This window comes from Myxine glutinosa, chromosome 3, assembly GCF_964187855.1.
Source record: "Myxine glutinosa chromosome 3, kmMyxGlut1.1, whole genome shotgun sequence".
Taxonomy (NCBI): Eukaryota; Metazoa; Chordata; class Myxini; order Myxiniformes; family Myxinidae; genus Myxine; species Myxine glutinosa.
This window is the reverse complement of record NC_136263.1, coordinates 81,365,683-81,383,940: the sequence shown is the minus strand read 5'-3', so window position 1 is coordinate 81,383,940 and position 18,258 is coordinate 81,365,683. Positions and strand designations below refer to the sequence as shown.

Sequence of the window (18,258 nt, the reverse complement as noted above, 5' to 3'; positions counted from 1 at the left end):
TATATGGCGAACAATACGCACGACCACCCCGCACTTCCATGCCCATAGGCCATAGCACCACTCCCCCCCTCCACTGGGGTGTGGGACATCAACACTGTACAACCACAGACACAAATGGCATCCCCGGAAAGTATGAATCTGGACGATCATGTAACATACAGGACACACACGGGTCAGCCTGCGAAGGTGGGACAAAGCTTTTGTCGCCCGTTTGGTTGGCGTTGTCTGGGCGGTGTACATGCTGATTCATGCCGTGTGCGTTCCAAGGCCGTGTGCGTTCCGAGTCGGTTCCTTATCCTATCCGTGCTGTATTTATTCTGGAGTAATATAACTGATTAATCAATTGGTACAAATCCCCTGATAAACTGTCAATTGATTGGAAAAACAAAACCTATAAATCTGAACATAGACCGGCATTTACATCTGCACTACGAACATAACGCAGCCATCTTCCTCTTCACAAACACCATGTTCGTCTGAATTGCTCACATGCCACAAGGCTCAAAACGATATGGATCCCCAATTCCTCAGTGTTTCCATCTTTAACTTTGATTCTGATAGTTTTTTCAAAATCCCACTAAGCAGTATCAACATACTGAGAACCTTTAGAGTGCCAATAATGATGGAATCAGTATCGGAATCAGAGTTCAACATGCATGGTTCTCTATGTAAATCACCATTTGGATCAAGGTGTTTGTTGTGTGACGTCACTGGCAAAATTGAAAATCTACATTTTAGGGCTTTTTTCCACATGGCAATTGGCAAAGATTTTTCAAAAATATTTCCCTTCAAATTAGATTGTGGTTCATGATTTTAAATGGTTTTCAGAATTTTTTTTGTGTTTGGTTCCCCGTCAAGGTAATATTGGCATAGGATTTAATTTTTAACTTGACATGTTGCATATGGGTATTTAGTTTTCTTAATTTTATATACTGTATACATGTGTGTATATTTATATATTGTTTTTCTTTGACTGGGCCATCCTTCCCCAGGCCCCAACGTGAAGACGTCTCGGATGGAGCGACTCAAGCGTTACAAGGAAGAGAAGAGGCTGTGCAAGCTGGAGAGTGAACGGGCTTGCAGGCAACCACCCTTCAAGGTGTTTCATGTCGTGCAGGAACCACCTATCTTCCTTTGCTCCAAAATGGATGCTCCAAAAACAAGGGAAAAGGTATAGTTGCTGTGGTGTTTTATTTTGGCACAAAGCAATGAGCAGTGTCCCTCTGTTTTAAAATTGATACAGTAGTTCCAGCTTGCACATTGTATCACTCATTTAAAATAGTGTGGCAAAACAACAGTTTAATTTCTGCAAACTGGTTACCCTAAGCTGTTAAGTCGTTTGTTGCATCGTTAACTTTGAACGCAAGGTAATGATAGAAATTGTTGGCCTTTCTAACGGTTGCACTGGTCAAGCTGATTAATTGATTGTAATTTTGAAGAAAGCAAAATCTGAAGGCAAAACAACTTCCGATTCTAATTTACCATGCTCTGCTGCCATTCTCCAATATAACCCACCTCCCACCCCCAATGTATATATTGGGGTTTTTATTAAGACTCTCCTTATGTCATTTGCCATATAGGGAAGGCTTTCTGTTGTTGTTTTGCCCCGGTAAGTGCTGGTTGAAAAGACCAGCAGCACGAAGATAGCCGATCTATCTCACAGGGGAGCAATCCAAAGATCCCTGACATCCAAGATGTTGAGCTTTTGCCTACGTGAAGCCAGGACCGCGCAGCGGAGTTGACGTAATTTTAAGGTCATTACCTAATAATAGACATTTTAACGTTTTTCTCAACAACTCGACTAGTTGGTCTGATCGGGACGAAATTGCACTCTAGATAGCCTAGATTCAGGCACATTTGCGATTAATTTACATCATGCCCCTCTGAGTTAAGGTCAAGGTGAAATGGCAGTCTGATAAAAGGCACAGTTTTTGTCATTGCTCAATTCTCCCAATGTGGAATCTCAAAGACCGCTTGGCCTTCCAAGATGTTTTTGCATCATAATAGCATACCTGCACTGAAGTTGTGCACCTGATTGATGTATGATTAGTGACTGACCTTTTTTTCAGTCTGTGATGAATTGACAACAAAAACTCCTTTTTTAGCTAAACTAATAATAATATGAATGAATGATCGTTTTCATGATGTTTTATTGTGTGGGGAGCGGCCTGGCAGTGGTTGCAGGTGTCTTCGAGTCTATGAAGTGTAAAAGTTGTGGGTGGTATCCCCAACGAAGGCATGAAAGATGAACACAATCAGACCTGGGGAGTAGTACGTTTCTCTCTGTCATTGATGGGTGGGGATGTTGTGCCCAAGATAGTTTGGGTCCAGATTGTTTATTGTGGTGGTGGTGATGGTGGTGATGGTGATGGTGATGGTGATGGTGATGTGGGTGTGGTTTTGTTTTGTAGTTTCCGTTGTTTTGTGGGGGGATGTTATGAAGGATGTCACTGTGTTGTCTTTGTGGTGTAGTTTTAATGTGTGTAGAGGCCTGTGGGTGGTTGTACATGTAGTGGCATGGGTGATTGGGGCTGGCATTTGCTGTTGCAAGGAACTGTGCATCTCTCATGTCTGAGAGGTCTTTGATGTTTAGCATTTTTACTTCTGTGTGTATGTGCTCAATAGGTGTTGTTAATGTGCAACATGTGATGATGTGAAGGGCTGGTCTGCAGGGTGTTCAGATGTGTGTTTCATAGGCTGGAGGCCCAAGATGAGCTGGCATAGTTGATGACTGATCTAATGTACTGTTTGTATGTTGGTGACGTTTCTTTGGGGTGTCTGAAGTCGGTGCCTGTGAGTGCCCCAAGTGTGTTCAGCCTGGTTGCACATGGTTTTTTTGGGTTTTTCTTTTTTTCTTTTTAAATGTTTGTGATGTGATTTGAGAATGACGTGGATTTGTTAAAAATGATGCCAAGTATTTTTGTTTGGTGTATATGGAAAAGCAATGTTCAGTGTGATGTGTGTTGCGGTGCTATCTATGTTCCTTGGTGTAATTTGTTAGAAGAGTGACTTGATTTTGTTGGGGCCACTTTTAGTCTGTTGATTGTCAGCCAGGTTTGTATGGTAAAAATTATGAATAACTGTCTGAGACATGTTATTACTTTGTTATGTTATTACAAAAATTACTGACATGTTGAATGGAGAAGGTGGATCAGACTCGGCAACGGTTGCTGGAGTGAGACGTGCAAGGAAGAAGTTTCGGGAACCGAGTGGCGTGCTGATGATGAGGGGAGTGTCGTTGAAGCTGAAGGGAAAGGTGTATGCTGCATGTGTGAGAAGTGTTGTGATTTATGGGAGCGAGACATGGGTAATGAACGTAGAGCAGCAACGAAGGCTGGAAAGAGTTGAAATGCTTCGGTGGATGTGCGGAGTATCGTTGAGAGAGAGAGAGGAAGACAAATGATGAATTGCGAAAGATGATGGGAATAGAGCCTGTGATGGATGCTGTGAAGAGGAACAGGTTGGGATGGTTTGGTCATGTGTTGAGGAAGGATGAAAATGACTGGTTGAGAAGAGTGATGGAAATGAATGTAGAAGGAAGTAGAGGACGGGGAAGACCGAGAAAAGCTTGGCTAAAAGGGGTGGAAGAAGAAATGTGGGCAAGGGGGTTAACGAGGGGAGATGCAGAAAATAGGGCAAAATGGAGAAGATTGTCATGGGGCCTGCAAGGCTAACCCCCGCTCTAGCAGGGAAAGTGGCCTTAAAATGCCGTTGTTGTTGTTGTCTGCATGATAGGCAGTTGGCTAGCCAGCGCTTGGTGTTGTTGTGCATATTTGTGTTGAGTATTTTGTTTTTGAAGAGCTTTGGGAGTGTGTGAAACACTTTGCTGATGCCTACTGTCGTGAGAATAGTGCATTTTGGTGGTTTTCTGTTGTTTGAGCCTTCAAAGGTGTTTAGTGTGATGAGTGTGGTGGTGGAGTGGTTTGGTCTGAATCTGTGTTGGGTGTGTCAGAGGGATGTGAAGGTTTGAGTGTAAGTAGAAGGGGTTCTGTAACTTTGGAGGGTGTGCAAAGTAATGCGATAGGTCTGTTGGAGGCTGCTTTAGTGGGATCTTTGGTTTAAGGAGGGTAATGATTTTGCCTCGTCTCTAAATTTGTTAAGATTTACTGTTGTTGTTTTTCTGCAATTGCCCTCCCTCCCCTCTACCCACAATTTTTTATGGTGACCCAGTTTCTTCGACCCATAGTAGTACTAAACCATCATTTAGATTTTATTTTTTTTCTACTTCCTGCTCTCCCGATTTCCGAAATTTCCGAGCAGTATCTTGGATCCGGTTGGGATTGTCGGAATGAAATTTTACATCAATAATGTGAATAGAAAGTTTGCGGGTTTGACGTAATTTTAAGGTCATTACCTAATAATAGACATTTAAACGTTTTTTTCTCAACAACTCGACTGTAGTTGGTCTGATCGGGAGGAAATTGCACTCTAGGTAGCCTAGATTCAGGCACACATGTTCCCCATGAACAGATTGAACAGAAACAGATTGAACAGATTGAACGGAAACTTCGCACACATGTTCCCCATGCCTTGGGGATACCATGGTGTCCTTGAATAATTAATTCGTCACATGGTTTTGGTGGCCATATTGGATTCAATAAAAATCTTAAAAGTTATATCTCTTGAACCGCTTCATTGAACTATGTGAAACTTCAAAGTAATATAGTAGTCGTAAAGTGGAACATGTGTTTACATTTCAATATGATTGGGCTTACTCTGGCAGCCAGAAGTTATTATTTGAAGAAGAAGAAACTACTGTATTATCTTCTCCAGCCATATGAGTTTTCAATATGTCTGTTAATTATGTACTGTTTTAAGTCAGTGGCATCCTGTCTATTAATTACATACATTTATTAATTATGAACTATGGAATGGACCTTTCGACACTTTGGACTGCGACCAATTGTACCTTTGAAGAACCGTTAAGACCCCTCAAGACTCTTGAGTCCACCAAGACCCCAACATATCCTGAAGATCCTTAAATACCATGAAGAACCAGAGGACCCAAAAGACCTTGAGGACTCAAAAGTAGAAACACCCCAATGACCCAAAAGACCCAGAGGACCCAAAATACCCTGAGGATTTAAAAATATATATATTTATAGCCTCATTAAAAGCCTCATGAAAAATATATATTCATAATAAAACATTGAATTCAGTTTTGTAAAGAGGACGCAATGTGTTTCTCTTATCTGATGAAATTGGAGTTGTACAAAATAATGAAAATGTTCAAAAACACCCCACAAAATACACCTCACAACCATGTCCTGGTGGGGGTCTGCAATCTCTGATTGCTCTTTCTTGTTTCCTCAATGGCTCTTCCTTTTCTTGGTGTTGTGTCCAGCGAGTGAAGTAAGATTTAGAATAATACATTAAGGTGTTCACCATCGTCATTTACACAAATGCATCCATGGGCAGGGTGATGCTTTTTTTTTTTTTTTTCTTTTTTTCTTCTTCTTCTTCCCTTCTTCCTTCATTACTTGGCCTTTAATGAGACTACCAACTACCATCTTCTTGTAAAGGTCTATCGTGGCCGTTTGTATTGATCTTCAAGAGTTTGAGGGTTGGTTGTAGTTTTGCAATCTTGCTCTGCTTTCCACCTACAGTTTGCACCAGGAAGTTCTGCTTCTGGAGTGGTGATGCGTTCTGTGCCAAGGAGAGGTGCTGCATCTGTGTGCTCTCAGAAAAATAAATTGATCTTCAACTCGAGGACAACGGTACACATTAGGGTGGTCCAAAATAATTTTTTTTGTAAATGTTAATGTCTCACCCTAAAATATTGTTACCAGTGATGAGAAAATGACATATGTGAATTTTCATAAAGATTGGTTGATATTTAGAGGTTGCTACCGGGGTTCAAAGTTTTGTCGTTTGGCGCTATTTTAACGTGTCGAGGGGATATGATACAGATATGATATGATACGGTACAGTAAAAAATATAAAAAAACGTTTCAATTTAGTGTTATGCCATGGTATATTGCAGGAAAAATACAGTTTAATAATACTCTATAAACTCATGTGTCTGTATTACGAATTATACTAACTGGTCTATACACAATACGTCATATTTAAGACAAAACCGCTTTAATTCAAGCATCACTACTTGCATGTCAGTATTACTGTAAGTATAATGTGCGACTTTGTATACTTGTGTTTAAAATTCAGAGACTAAATTTGACATTCAATAACAACTTTAGAAGACAGTAAATAAACTACATGTACATGATGTAAACTAATATACATAGTACATACATACAGGAATTATTGCACGAGGGCCTTTCTACTACAGTCTGGATATCGGTGACGGTGATCGGCGACGACGCGCAAAAGATACTGTTTTTGTTCTTCGTCACATGTGTGTAATTTGTTGTATTCCGTGATCAACGCCACTCCGCGCTCGGCAATGTCATTTACAACCTTCATTTCACTCACAATTGCTCTCGCTCTTTGATACGCGTCATTGGTCTCCCAGTTATCTGGGTCTATCTCCAAAAATGATGAAGACAAATTCAGAGCCTTAAAAAATCGGTTTGTATTTGATGTAACAAAATCTTCCAAACTTTTGTCTGCAATTACTTTGTGGTCAATTACAGCTTTTTTACTAGGCTCTACTCCTTCGTCACATGTCTTTATTGCAGTCACCATCTTTCGTTTAGTGTCTGATGACACAGAATTATCAAAGAATGCCAACGCGATAAGCTCCTCTCCCAGGTACCACAAATGACGCAACATCTTGTTCACTGCGGCCTTCGCCATCTCTGAATTAATATCCTTGTACTGATCGAGTTGTTTGAGAAATGCGAGATCCTGAGATGGTGCAAGAATCGGCGATGGGGCGACAAACCAAGCTTTCACGTACACTCTCACAACAAACACACAGATATTGCGCAAAGCGACATCCTCCCTTTTAGTCAACGTGAACTGTTTTCGGTACATCCAAACTTTGAGTGCATAGATGGCTTTCGCCATCCACCTGGCACGATGAAGGGCACCAGGAGCCATGATTTTGATGCCACGAAGAGGAACTCCACCCAAGAATATGATGGTCACCTCAAGGAGCTCTCTGTAGTCGTCACGATGTTGCTGTATTAACAATTGTTAATTGGCGAAGGTTATTGTGGCATCTGCTACGTCTGTCACATGCTTTAAAGCCTCGTCAGTTGTCGCACATTGTACATCATCTTTAGCAATGAATGACCATTTCGTTTGAAAACGCTTGAAGAGTAGAATGTCCGGACCAGTCGAGGGACCCATCGCGCATGAAAATATCGCCTCGAGAACTATCTCGTGAATATGATGACGGCAGGCCAAATACAACAAATCTTTGCCCAATTTCTGTTCAAGCAATATGCACGCGCCCAAACGACATCCTGTGTTGGAACTGGTAGTATCTATCCGATATACCCCAGTCATCTATTGTTTCCTTCACTGTTGTAGCCATTACTTCGCCTGTGCCTGCTCCGAGTTTAGGTACAGCCAATAGTTGATTGACGTCTGCACCGCTTACAAGTATCGGAAGACGGTCTACGGTTTCTTTTCCAGTAATGTCGCATAACATTTTCCCATCCCAATGAACGACCAATGGCACAGATGGCGCAAAGTCATCTTTCAACCTGCTCGTGACATTTTTCCTGAATTCAATTCTTTTGCGACGAATCGTTGAGCGACTGCATACTACATCTTCCAAATTTTCGCCTAGACTTTTAACTGCTGTAGCCACAATATACGTTGCACTACGGTCACTGACTTTTGTACGATCAAATACGGTAGCTAGATCCGGACTTAAAATAGTTTTACGTCTCTTCCGCTCGGATTCAGTTATTTCATACGTCGTACTGGTACATGTGTTCGTGTTGTCCTCCTCGCTGCTTTGGGAATCTTGCAAGATCGAACTCTGACTATCTTCTTGCTTTCGCATACTTTCTTTAGTGAAGAGTGATTTTGCGGCAGATTTGCGTTTAGCTGTTTGTTCTTCTTTTCTTGTTAATGTCGCGTCAACTGAACCCATGCAGCCTCGCCGTCCTGTTTCATGTTGCGCCAAGAGAAACTGTATATCCTCTTCTATTGTCATCATCTTCAAGGCATCCTGGTGGGCAATATCGAACAGATTATCCAGACTATCCGCAAATTGTGTCTCTTTCTCTACGAGTTTCGCTGAGCGCTTCGCCTTGTTTTCTTTATTCTTCAATTTTTTCCATTGTTCGACAATTTGTTCTATTGCCCGTATTACATGATAACGCTGTCTGTGGGGAATTCTTGCTTTTTGCCAGAAGGGCAGAATTTCATCCGTAACTACAGTCGCGCTCTCATGTCGAGACTTTTTATTTGTAAGATGATGATGATGATGATGGAACAAGACGGAAAGTATCTCGCGCTTAGACGGTAATTTGGCGCCTTTCAGTTCAGCTGAACGTGGTCCGATTAGCCAGATCTCTGTAGAGCACATGGACCTGGACATCTGAAACAGAAAAGATAGCATGACTATTATTAAATTATCCAAACATAAACATTACATTTACAAACATTCATCAGATATTATGCGTTATGAATTGACACAATTTGAAATTAAAACATGATTTTTGTACTGAAATTGGTTGTAGCCAATATTAATTATTATACTTTGGACTATTTATGGATATTAATAAAAAATTCTTCTAAATATATTATGACAAAATAATAAAATATTTAAAGTTTAACTGTAAGCAGTATTAAATTGTTAATATAGTATAAAATACACATAACACTATGACATGCTTTATTTTGTTAAACTATTATAATTGCTTACCTTCATATATGTTGTTAAACAATCACGTGCAGAACTGTATTTTGATCAACAAATTTAGCCAAGAATATTATAATCACTTCAAAATTCAATATCACAACCTATAAGACTACAGCCACCAGAGATTAAAACTATAACAACATAGTATGGTAGAAAGACAAGTGTCACTGAGAATAATTCTACAAACTACTTCAACATGCTCACTTTTGACTTCCAGAGGGCAATTAGTTTATCACTGTTGGATAGCTGTAACACTACACCACCTTGTAACTATCACCAGATGGCATTTTTATGACTCAATGATGTAGCCCTTATCTCATTAGTGGCATGTTTATTAGGAGTGTGGTGCCGCCAATTTGTGAGATTGTGAAGCTCCAGATGACACCGTTATAGTATATGTTTAACCGTATTGTGTATATATGGAGAAACTTCAAAACAGGATAGCACCATCTAAATATCAACCAATCTTCTTGAAATTTCACACATATTATCTCATCATGTGTAACAATATTATAGGGTGAGACATAAACTTTTTGAAAAATTTTTTTTGTTGGACCACACTAGTACACATGCATTGTTATGCTCTTGCACTTCACAGAGATTCTTTTGTGTGGCCCGTGAAATCGCTTATCTTCAGGTTTTAAATGCTGCCATTTTGTGGATCACGTTTGTTTTTTGATATACACCCCTGTGTATTTTTAGTCCAAGTCCTTTCTCCACGTTAGGAGAGTTACAAATGCTTTAAGGAGGTTTATAAATCCAGGAGAAACATGTGCCTGTAAACATCACGAGAAAGTAACTGCTTAAATTTGATAAAACACTGATCTGTTTTGTTTGTTTTGAGCAACACTGTCACGAGTCATATTGGTCTGTGTTTAAGTAACAATAATGTCGTATTTAATCACAGTTTCTGTACTGTATGGGCAGGACATTAATTAATTACAAATTTCAGCCGCAAAATTTGGTTGCAATCGAGATAATAGTATAATACTAGTGGGGTATCCTTACACCTTTGGTTCATGGAATATTCCCCCCCAAAAAAAAAAGAGATATATATATATATATATATATATATATATATATATATATATATATATATATATATATATATATATATATATATATCGTTAGATTAAATAAGACGCGGACGTAGCTTCAGGACGTCGATCTTTAATTGTCGACAAGCTTTCGACCAACAAGTCTTATTCTGAGTCGGCCCCAAGTTCAACGGAAGTGAAGCGCATATAGATAGATATATATATATATAGACAGATATAGATAGATATATAGATATATATAGATATATATAGATATCGATAGATATATATATATATATATAGATATAGATAGATATAGATAGATATCGATAGATATATATATATATATATATAGATAAATATCGTGAGCGACTCACTGGGACTGACACAATCTGTCAATTTCCCGACCCGGATCTCAGTCAACGGAACATCTTCTCTTCTGGACTTGGTTATGACTAACTTCCCTGAAAATGTCTGCTGCTCTTCTTCTGCTCCGATCGGATCATCTGATCATGTCCTTGTTGAAGTGGACATCTCTCTGACCATCCTCAGGGAGCCTGCTCAGCGTCGACGAGTCTGGCATTTCACTCAGGCCAACTGGCACGGTCTTCAAGCAGCCATCAATCATCTGGACTGGTCTCCCATCTCTACCACCTCTGACATCAACTCATCCTGGGAATTCTTCCAAAGTAAATTGCTCTCTCTCATGCACAGATTTATCCCATCTCGTCTTCAGTTGTCATACCCTTCCTCCCGTCCATGGTACACGGAATCTTGTGGTGAGGCTGTTGCCCAGAAACAACTTGCCTTCGTCTCCTGGAAAGCAAATCCAACGGAAGGAAATCTCATTTCCTTTCACAAAGCCCGAAACAAGTGTGTGTCCACCCTCAGGAGAGCCAGGAAACAATATCTCTCCGTTCTCAAGACCGAACTCTCTTATCTGTCTCCCTCTTCCAAATCCTGGTGGCGTCTGGTCAAATCCGTTTCTGGTGTTTGTTCCCCCTCCATCCCCTCCCTTACCTCAAACGGCTACACAGCTGACTCCGCACGTGAAAAAGCTGAATGCCTCAACTCTGTGTTTGCCTCTAAATCTTGTGTCCCAAACCCATCCCTCTCTGTACCCACCATACCCAGTCGTACCCTGCTGCTCCTGGACTCCGTGTCCTTTCCTCCTGACAAGGTGGAAAAGTTTCTGTCAACCCTCGACTCTGATTCTGCAACTGGACCCGACGGCATCAGCCCACGGGTCCTAAAATCCTGCTCTGCTGCTCTATCTCACCCTCTCTCTGTTCTCTTCACCCTCTCTTTTGCTCAAGGTCAACTGCCATCTGCTTGGAAATCAGCCAACATCACCGCTTTGCACAAAAAAGGTGCAAAAACAGATCCTAGCAACTACAGACCAATCAGCCTTCTCCCAATTATCAGCAAAGTCATGGAATCCATCATTGCTTCTGATATGAAATCTTTCCTCTTCTCCAATGGCTTGATCTCTGATCATCAATTTGGTTTCAGACCAGGTCACTCTACTCTGGACATGCTGCTTCTGCTGTCTCAACAATGGATGGAGGTCCTCAATGCCAAACAGGAAATTAGAGCTGTCTCCCTCGACATATCACGTGCCTTCGACACGGTCTGGCACCCCGCTCTGCTCACCAAACTCTCCTCCTTTGGTATCCATGGAAATCTCCACGCATGGCTGGCGGACTTCCTCTCTAGTCGTCGTCAACGTGTGGCCCTGAATGGGTTTCTCTCATCTCCTCTTCCTGTTCAGGCTGGAGTTCCCCAAGGCAGTGTTCTGGGCCCCGTGCTTTTTCTGGTCTTCATCAATGATCTCTCTGACTCTCTCGAAAATCCTCTCTATCTCTTTGCTGATGACTCCACTCTCTGCCGCTCCATTCCTCTTCCCTCAGATCGGCAGTCTGCTGCCTCCTCACTCTCTGAAGACCTGGACAAAATCACAGACTGGTCAAACAAGTGGAACATGTCTTTCAATCCTGACAAATCTCACACTCTTACTATGTCTCTCCGAAAAGATCGACTGGACAACCCTCCCATCTACTTTCTCAACAATCCTCTCCAAGAAGTTCTGTCGCTCAAGATTTTGGGTCTCACTATCTGCCATGATCTTTCTTGGGAAAACCACATTTCCAAGCTGGCCTCCAAAGCCAGTCGCCGACTGGGCATCCTCCGTCGTGCGAAGTCCTTCCTTGGCACACCTGAGCTCCTCACCACATACAAGGCTTTCATCCGCAGCTCAATGGAATACTGTTCTCCCCTATGGGCCGGTGCTCCTGCCTCACACCTAGCTCGGCTTCACGCTGTTGAAACCAAAGCTTTCAGAATTATTGGAATCTCCCGCGATGAAGCTATCTCTGAGGGCCTTTCACTCACTCACCGCAGGCAGGTAGGTGGTCTTTCTGTCTTCTACCGACTCCTCTCCGGCCTTGCACCCCCAGCTCTCTCTGTGCTCTGTCCCCCAAATATTCCTACAGGTCGCACAAGATCTGCCAGCAACCCTCTGATGGTTAAACTGCCGAAATCTCGGCTCTCCGCTCACCTTCACTCTTTCATTCCTCTTTTCTCCCGCCTCTGGAACAAACTCCCTCACTCCCTTCAATCCCACTCCTCCCTCCAGGTCTTTAAAACAGCTGTTCACCACCATCTCTTATCTTCCCCCATCCAAAACCTTGATCTTTTCTACCCCCGCTAATTCACCCCAGATCCACCTTGTTTGAAATTCCAACTTCTTTCCTGGAAGTCCTGGCAGTGTCCATATGTTTTATACCTCTCCCACTGCCCCCTTCCCACGCCCCCCCCCCCCCCCCCAAAGCCCTCGCCCTCTCTCAGATCTCTCGATGTCTCCATGTCTCTCGGTCCCTGCTCTCAAATGTTGTGTTTGTGTCCTTCCCCCTCTCTCCCCCTCTCTCCCCATCTTGTCTACCGCTCCCTATGTTATATGTTTTATGTGTCGGTTTGTCTTTCTGTGTGTTCATGTGATTAATGTTCGCTCTTTCACGAGCCTCGATATTGTATACAAAAAAAAAAAAAATATATATATAGATAGATATAGATAGATATAGATAGATATAGATATATATGCACAAAGAATTAAGTTAAGCACCCCCCCCGTTTTTTTACAACCTCGCACATTACAAGTTTGTTGTCGTCAAAACAGTGTAATATACCCATGTTATTGCTATATTTTCTGGAGAAGTGATATTATGGTCACATAAAAACATAACAATCATGCCGTTTTCAATATTTTATTCTGAATAATTTAAGGTGAAATTATTTGGGAATTTTAGGCATATTTTCACCTCAATTTAAGTATGGAGCTATAGGTCCATCACGGACAGTGTGGATGACGTTTATGTTTTCTAACGTACAGTCATTGTTCTGAGAAGACCTCTAGCGATCTTTGCGTCAATAACGTGTGTAGGACCCACGTGATCGGATCACTGACTCAACCCTACGTCTCATAGACCCTGTAAGCCGTCGTATGCGTTGCTGTGGCAGGTTGTTCCATTCCCGATGTAATGCACGTTCCAATTCATCCAGATTGGCTATTGGAGGGACCATCTTCGCAATTTGTCGTCCCAACATGTCCCGAACGTGCATTACATCGGGAATGGAACAACCTGCCACAGCAACGCATACGACGGCTTACAGGGTCTATGAGACGTAGGGTTGAGTCAGTGATCCGATCACGTGGGTCCTACACACGTTATTGACGCAAAGATCGCTAGAGGTCTTCTCAGAACAATGACTGTACGTTAGAAAACATAAACGTCATCCACACTGTCCGTGATGGACCTATAGCTCCATACTTAAATTGAGGTGAAAATATGCCTAAAATTCCCAAAAAATTTCACCTTAAATTATTCAGAATAAAATATTGAAAACGGCATGATTGTTATGTTTTTATGTGACCATAATATCACTTCTCCAGAAAATATAGCAATAACATGGGTATATTACACTGTTTTGACGACAACAAACTTGTAATGTGCGAGGTTGTAAAATAACGGGGGGGGGTGCTTAACTTAATTCTTTGTGTATAGATATATATATATATATATATATATATATATATATATATATATAGATATATATGTAGATATATATATATATAGATATATATGTATATAGATATATATGTAGATATATATATATATATAGATATATATGTAGATATATATATATATAGATATATATGTAGATATATATATATATATATAGATGGATATATATATATATATATATATATATACAGTGAAACCTTGACTTACGAGTTTAATTCGTTCTGTGACCGAGCTCGTAACTCAATTTGCTCGTTTCTCAAATTAAATTTACCCATTAAAATGAATTGAAATGCTATTAATCCGTTCCAGCCCCCCAAAAACCACACCAATTTTTTTGAAATATATATATAAAAATATCTCGTGCTTTATATTTCACCTGTATGCAGCATACAAGTTGGCAGGATGGCCTGGACTGGAGGTACGCACACTTGACTCTAAACTGTCCAGCCTGGGTTTGAATCCCGACCCAGCTATAACCTGTCATGTCGGTGTTTCACAGGCAGGGTGATTCATCAATGTGTGTACCGCTAAACTGGGCGCCCCGTTTGCGTCCCATTTGTTGTTGGATGTTAAGGATCTCACCGTGTCTTCCACAAAGAGAAGGCGAGCTATCGCCGGCACTCTGAACATGGCATGCTCTTCTCCTCTGCCGTTATATACGTCGTCCTCGGCATCTTTTTCCAGAAGAGCCCTGTCTCGTCACAGTTGAAGATTTGCTGGGGGATGTATCCTTCGGCTTCTATCAGTTCGGCAAAAGTTATAATAAAATCTTCAGCTGCCTTCACATCCGAGCTTGCTGCCTCACCATGCCTGACGACGGAGTGAATGCCGGTCCTCTTCTTAAAATTATCAAACCATCCTCGACTGGCTTTGAATGACTTCCGATGCCTCGTCCGTTGATGTTCCTGCCGTCTGCTGCACCAAATCCCCGTAAATGTCTCGTGCCTTCTCACAGATGATGCTCTCGGTCATGGTATCTCCTGCGAGCTGCTTCTCCGTCAACCACACAAACAACAACTTCTCCATCTCTTCATGGATAGAGGTCCGGAGCTTTGAAATAATCTTAACGCCCTTGGCTGGCGTTATAGCCTTTATCGACTCCTCCTGCTTCAAAATCGTACATATCGTAGAAGTACTACGATCGTACTGCCTCGCCAAGTCGACAACACGCACACCTCGCTCATGTTTTTTGACGATTACGTGTTTTATATCCAAGCACATCAACCTTTTCTTCTTCTCAGCACTGCCCTTGGCACTCAATTTCTTAGGACCCATGGTTAAAACTAAGAAATTTTCCAAAATAAACAAAATGCGAAAACAAAGCAACAGCGATACGGCAGAGATGCTTGCACGGCAAGATAACCACGTGAACTGAACGCTCGCTGGGCCACCTAGTGGCGGGTGGCATAAGCTCGCTCGCTCGTAACTCAGATCTCGGCTCGCATCACAAGGCAAAAGATCGACCGAGCGACGGCTCGTATCTCGGAAAACTCGTAAGTTGGTGCACTCGTAAGTCAAGGTTTCACTGTATATAGATATATATAGATATATAGATGGATAGATGGATAGATGGATATATAGATATATTATCACCTCCCTTCCGGACTTAAAGAAAAATGCCGTCGGCTTGTTCTTGTCAACTACCCAACCCATCCACCAAGATTTGTGATAGTCCTTAAATATATATTTGAAATATCATGGTGTACAGTCACGTGAAAACGTAAGTATTGTCGTGTGCGAATCCCTCCGGTTAATACCAGGGACCGCAGATGGACCAAACGGATTTACTGGAGGCGACGATCAAACACGGACGTTGCTATAAACCCGCGGGAGGAAGAAGGGAAGCGGAAGGTGCGGCAAAAGCGCTTACCTTGAGCGAACCGACGGCAGCTCCGATCCTGCAGTGGAATTAACTCGTGAAAACCCAATTATAATGTACAAAAAGAAACACGTTTATTCCGGAACCCGAGAACAAGGAACATGGCGGTAATAAAATAATGGTCCGATATTGGGATCCCACACATCTCACTTCAAATATGCCACACAGGAATCGATAAATAAAATAAATCGTCGTGTAATGGAAATGTGGTCCGTCCTTATCTGTCCAAGTGCAGTGTCCGTTCAACGTGGCTCCAAACTCCGGCGCCGTGAAAACCCTTGTCCGCTTCGCCCACTCACTCCGCCAGGCCCGAGCCAACGCCCCGAAGCGACTCGCTCCACTGCTCACCACGAGGTCCTTCGCTCCTGTTCAGCACCAAGCACCACGTAGAGCCAAAAGCACCACACGTCCACGCTGGGCCAGCGATCCCCACACAAGGTCCACCGCGAAGAGAGCTGAGACGGGGAGAACAGCGCCCAGAGAGGAAGCCAGGAGCGCGAAGAAACCACGAGTGAAGAAGCCAGGAGAGCTGCTGAAAATGTCGTGCCGCGCGCCCTTTTATAACCTGGCCTGTGATGTCGGTCTCGGCGTGCCCCCCCATTGGCCGAGTCCCTCCCGCTGGTCGTATTGCTCGTCCCTCTCACTGCCCAGTCAACAGTCCTCCTGGGCGTGGCGCCTAGGCTGGCTGCTGGGCCAGCTGGTGGCATGGCTGGCTGCGGCACCATTGGTGGTGCCCCGTCTTGGCTTTCTGCCTGTTCTCCAAAGTCTTTGTAAGGGAAGGGGATTTAATTACTGTGTGCACTAAAGGGCCTATCTAAGTGTTTATAGGAGTGCGTTGCCAGAAGGGACAAAGGAATGATTACCAGGTCTGACACACAAGGGGTGTTTTCTTATTCCTGACAATATTTAATACCCGAACATCCTGGTATGTTCACAGGTATACTTTTATCCCGACAAACCGCCTACAAACCCAGAACTTATTGCAAGGTTGATTCCCTATCGCGACAGTCGAATACCTACCGACACAGATCGATCTGGCTCTAGATATTCCTCTACCCAAATTCATAACAGTACACCCCATGTAAAGTTTTGACTTTTTGTCCCCCGTCGCACAGCGGAGCGAAAGGGGGACTGTGGTTTTCCCCTCCGTCCGTGTGTCCGTGCGTGCATGTGGGTGTGTGTGTGCGTGAAGGACCGCATTCGAATTTGGTGTGTGGGTGCAACCCACGTTAAAATCCAAGATGGCCGCCGCCATGTATGTCTGATGCCATGTATGTCTGAACCTTGTGAGATGAATATCTTGAAAAATAAGCGAAGTACCAACTTCTAATCTGGTGTGTGGGTGTATCTAGGCACAAGGAAGAACGCTATTGAAAATTGGGTCGCCACGTCAAAATCCAAGATGGCCACCGCCATGTATGTCTGAACCTTGTTAGCGGAATATCTTAAAAAAATAAGTGTAATACCAACTTCTAATCTGGTGTGGGTGTATCTAGGCATAAGGAAGAACGTTATTGAAAATTGGGTCGCCACGTCAAAATCCAAGATGGCCGCAGAGGTTGGTCGAGGTCCAAATGGGCCGGCTTGAGGCGGTCCACGCAGATGCGGTCTGGCTTGCCGCCGATGTCGATGATGAACGACTTGTCGTCCCTCTTCAGGACCCGGAAAGGTCCATCGTATGGTGGCCGGAGCGGTCCCCGGTGTGCGTCGTGCCGGATAAAAACGGACTCCGCAGTGCGAAGTGCTGGGGGGACGTGGGGTTGGGGGCAGCCGTGGTAGGGCGTGGGCACGGGGGCAAATCTCCTGGCGGCCTCCTGGAGGACCGAGCGTTGGCGAGCCGCGGACCAGGGGCCAGTGGCGTCGGGGATTAATTCGCCCGGCACGCGCAGTGGCTGGCCGTCGACCAGCTCGGCGGTGGAAGCCTGGAGGTCTTCTTTAGGGGCCGTTCGGAGGCCCAATAGGACCCACGGGAGCCTGTCGGCCCAACTGTCGTCCTGGAGGCTGGCCCTGAGCGGCCTTCATCGAGCGGTGGAACCGCTCGCACAAGCCGTTGGCTTGGAGGTGGTAGGCCATGGTGCCATGTAGCTTGACCCCCAAGGCCTGGGCGACCGTGCCCCAAAGCTCAGAGGCGAATTGCGGGCCTCTGTCGGAGGAGATGTCCGAGGGCCCGTCAAAACGAGCAATCCAGGTGCCAATGAAGGCCTGTGTCATGTCGTTGATGCCAGCGGGACGGCCTCCGGCCACCTGGTGGTCCTGTCCACCATCGTGAGGAGGTGGGTGAAGCCCCACGAGGAGGGAAGGGGCACCATGTCCACATTGACGTGGTCGAAGCGCCGCGCGGGCACGTCGAATGGTGCCAACGGGGCGTGGGTGTGCCGGTGGACCTTCACGCGCTGGCAGGCGACACAAATGTTGGCCCAGTCGCGGACGTCCTTACGGAGCCCGTGCCAGACGAACTTTGCTGCCACAAGCTTCTGT

The 18,258-nt window shown here is 43.6% G+C and overlaps 1 protein-coding gene across 4 annotated transcripts in view; it reads left to right on the top strand.

The window, feature by feature from the left end:
- LOC137423410 (uncharacterized) overlaps positions 1 to 18,258 on the top strand; it is a 190,368-nt gene that overhangs the window by 4,171 nt on the left and 167,939 nt on the right. For 3 of the 4 annotated variants that reach the window (XR_013622858.1, XM_078774220.1, XM_078774221.1), the window contains exons 2-3: positions 993 to 1,171; positions 5,607 to 5,717. Coding sequence is in view for 3 of the 4 variants with exons in the window: in XM_078774220.1 (XP_078630346.1) it covers positions 993 to 1,171; positions 5,607 to 5,717 (290 nt within the window). In the remaining variant the exon portion in view is untranslated. The remainder of the gene's footprint in view (positions 1 to 992; positions 1,172 to 5,606; positions 5,718 to 18,258) is intronic. The other variant, XM_078774222.1, reaches the window with a different exon arrangement.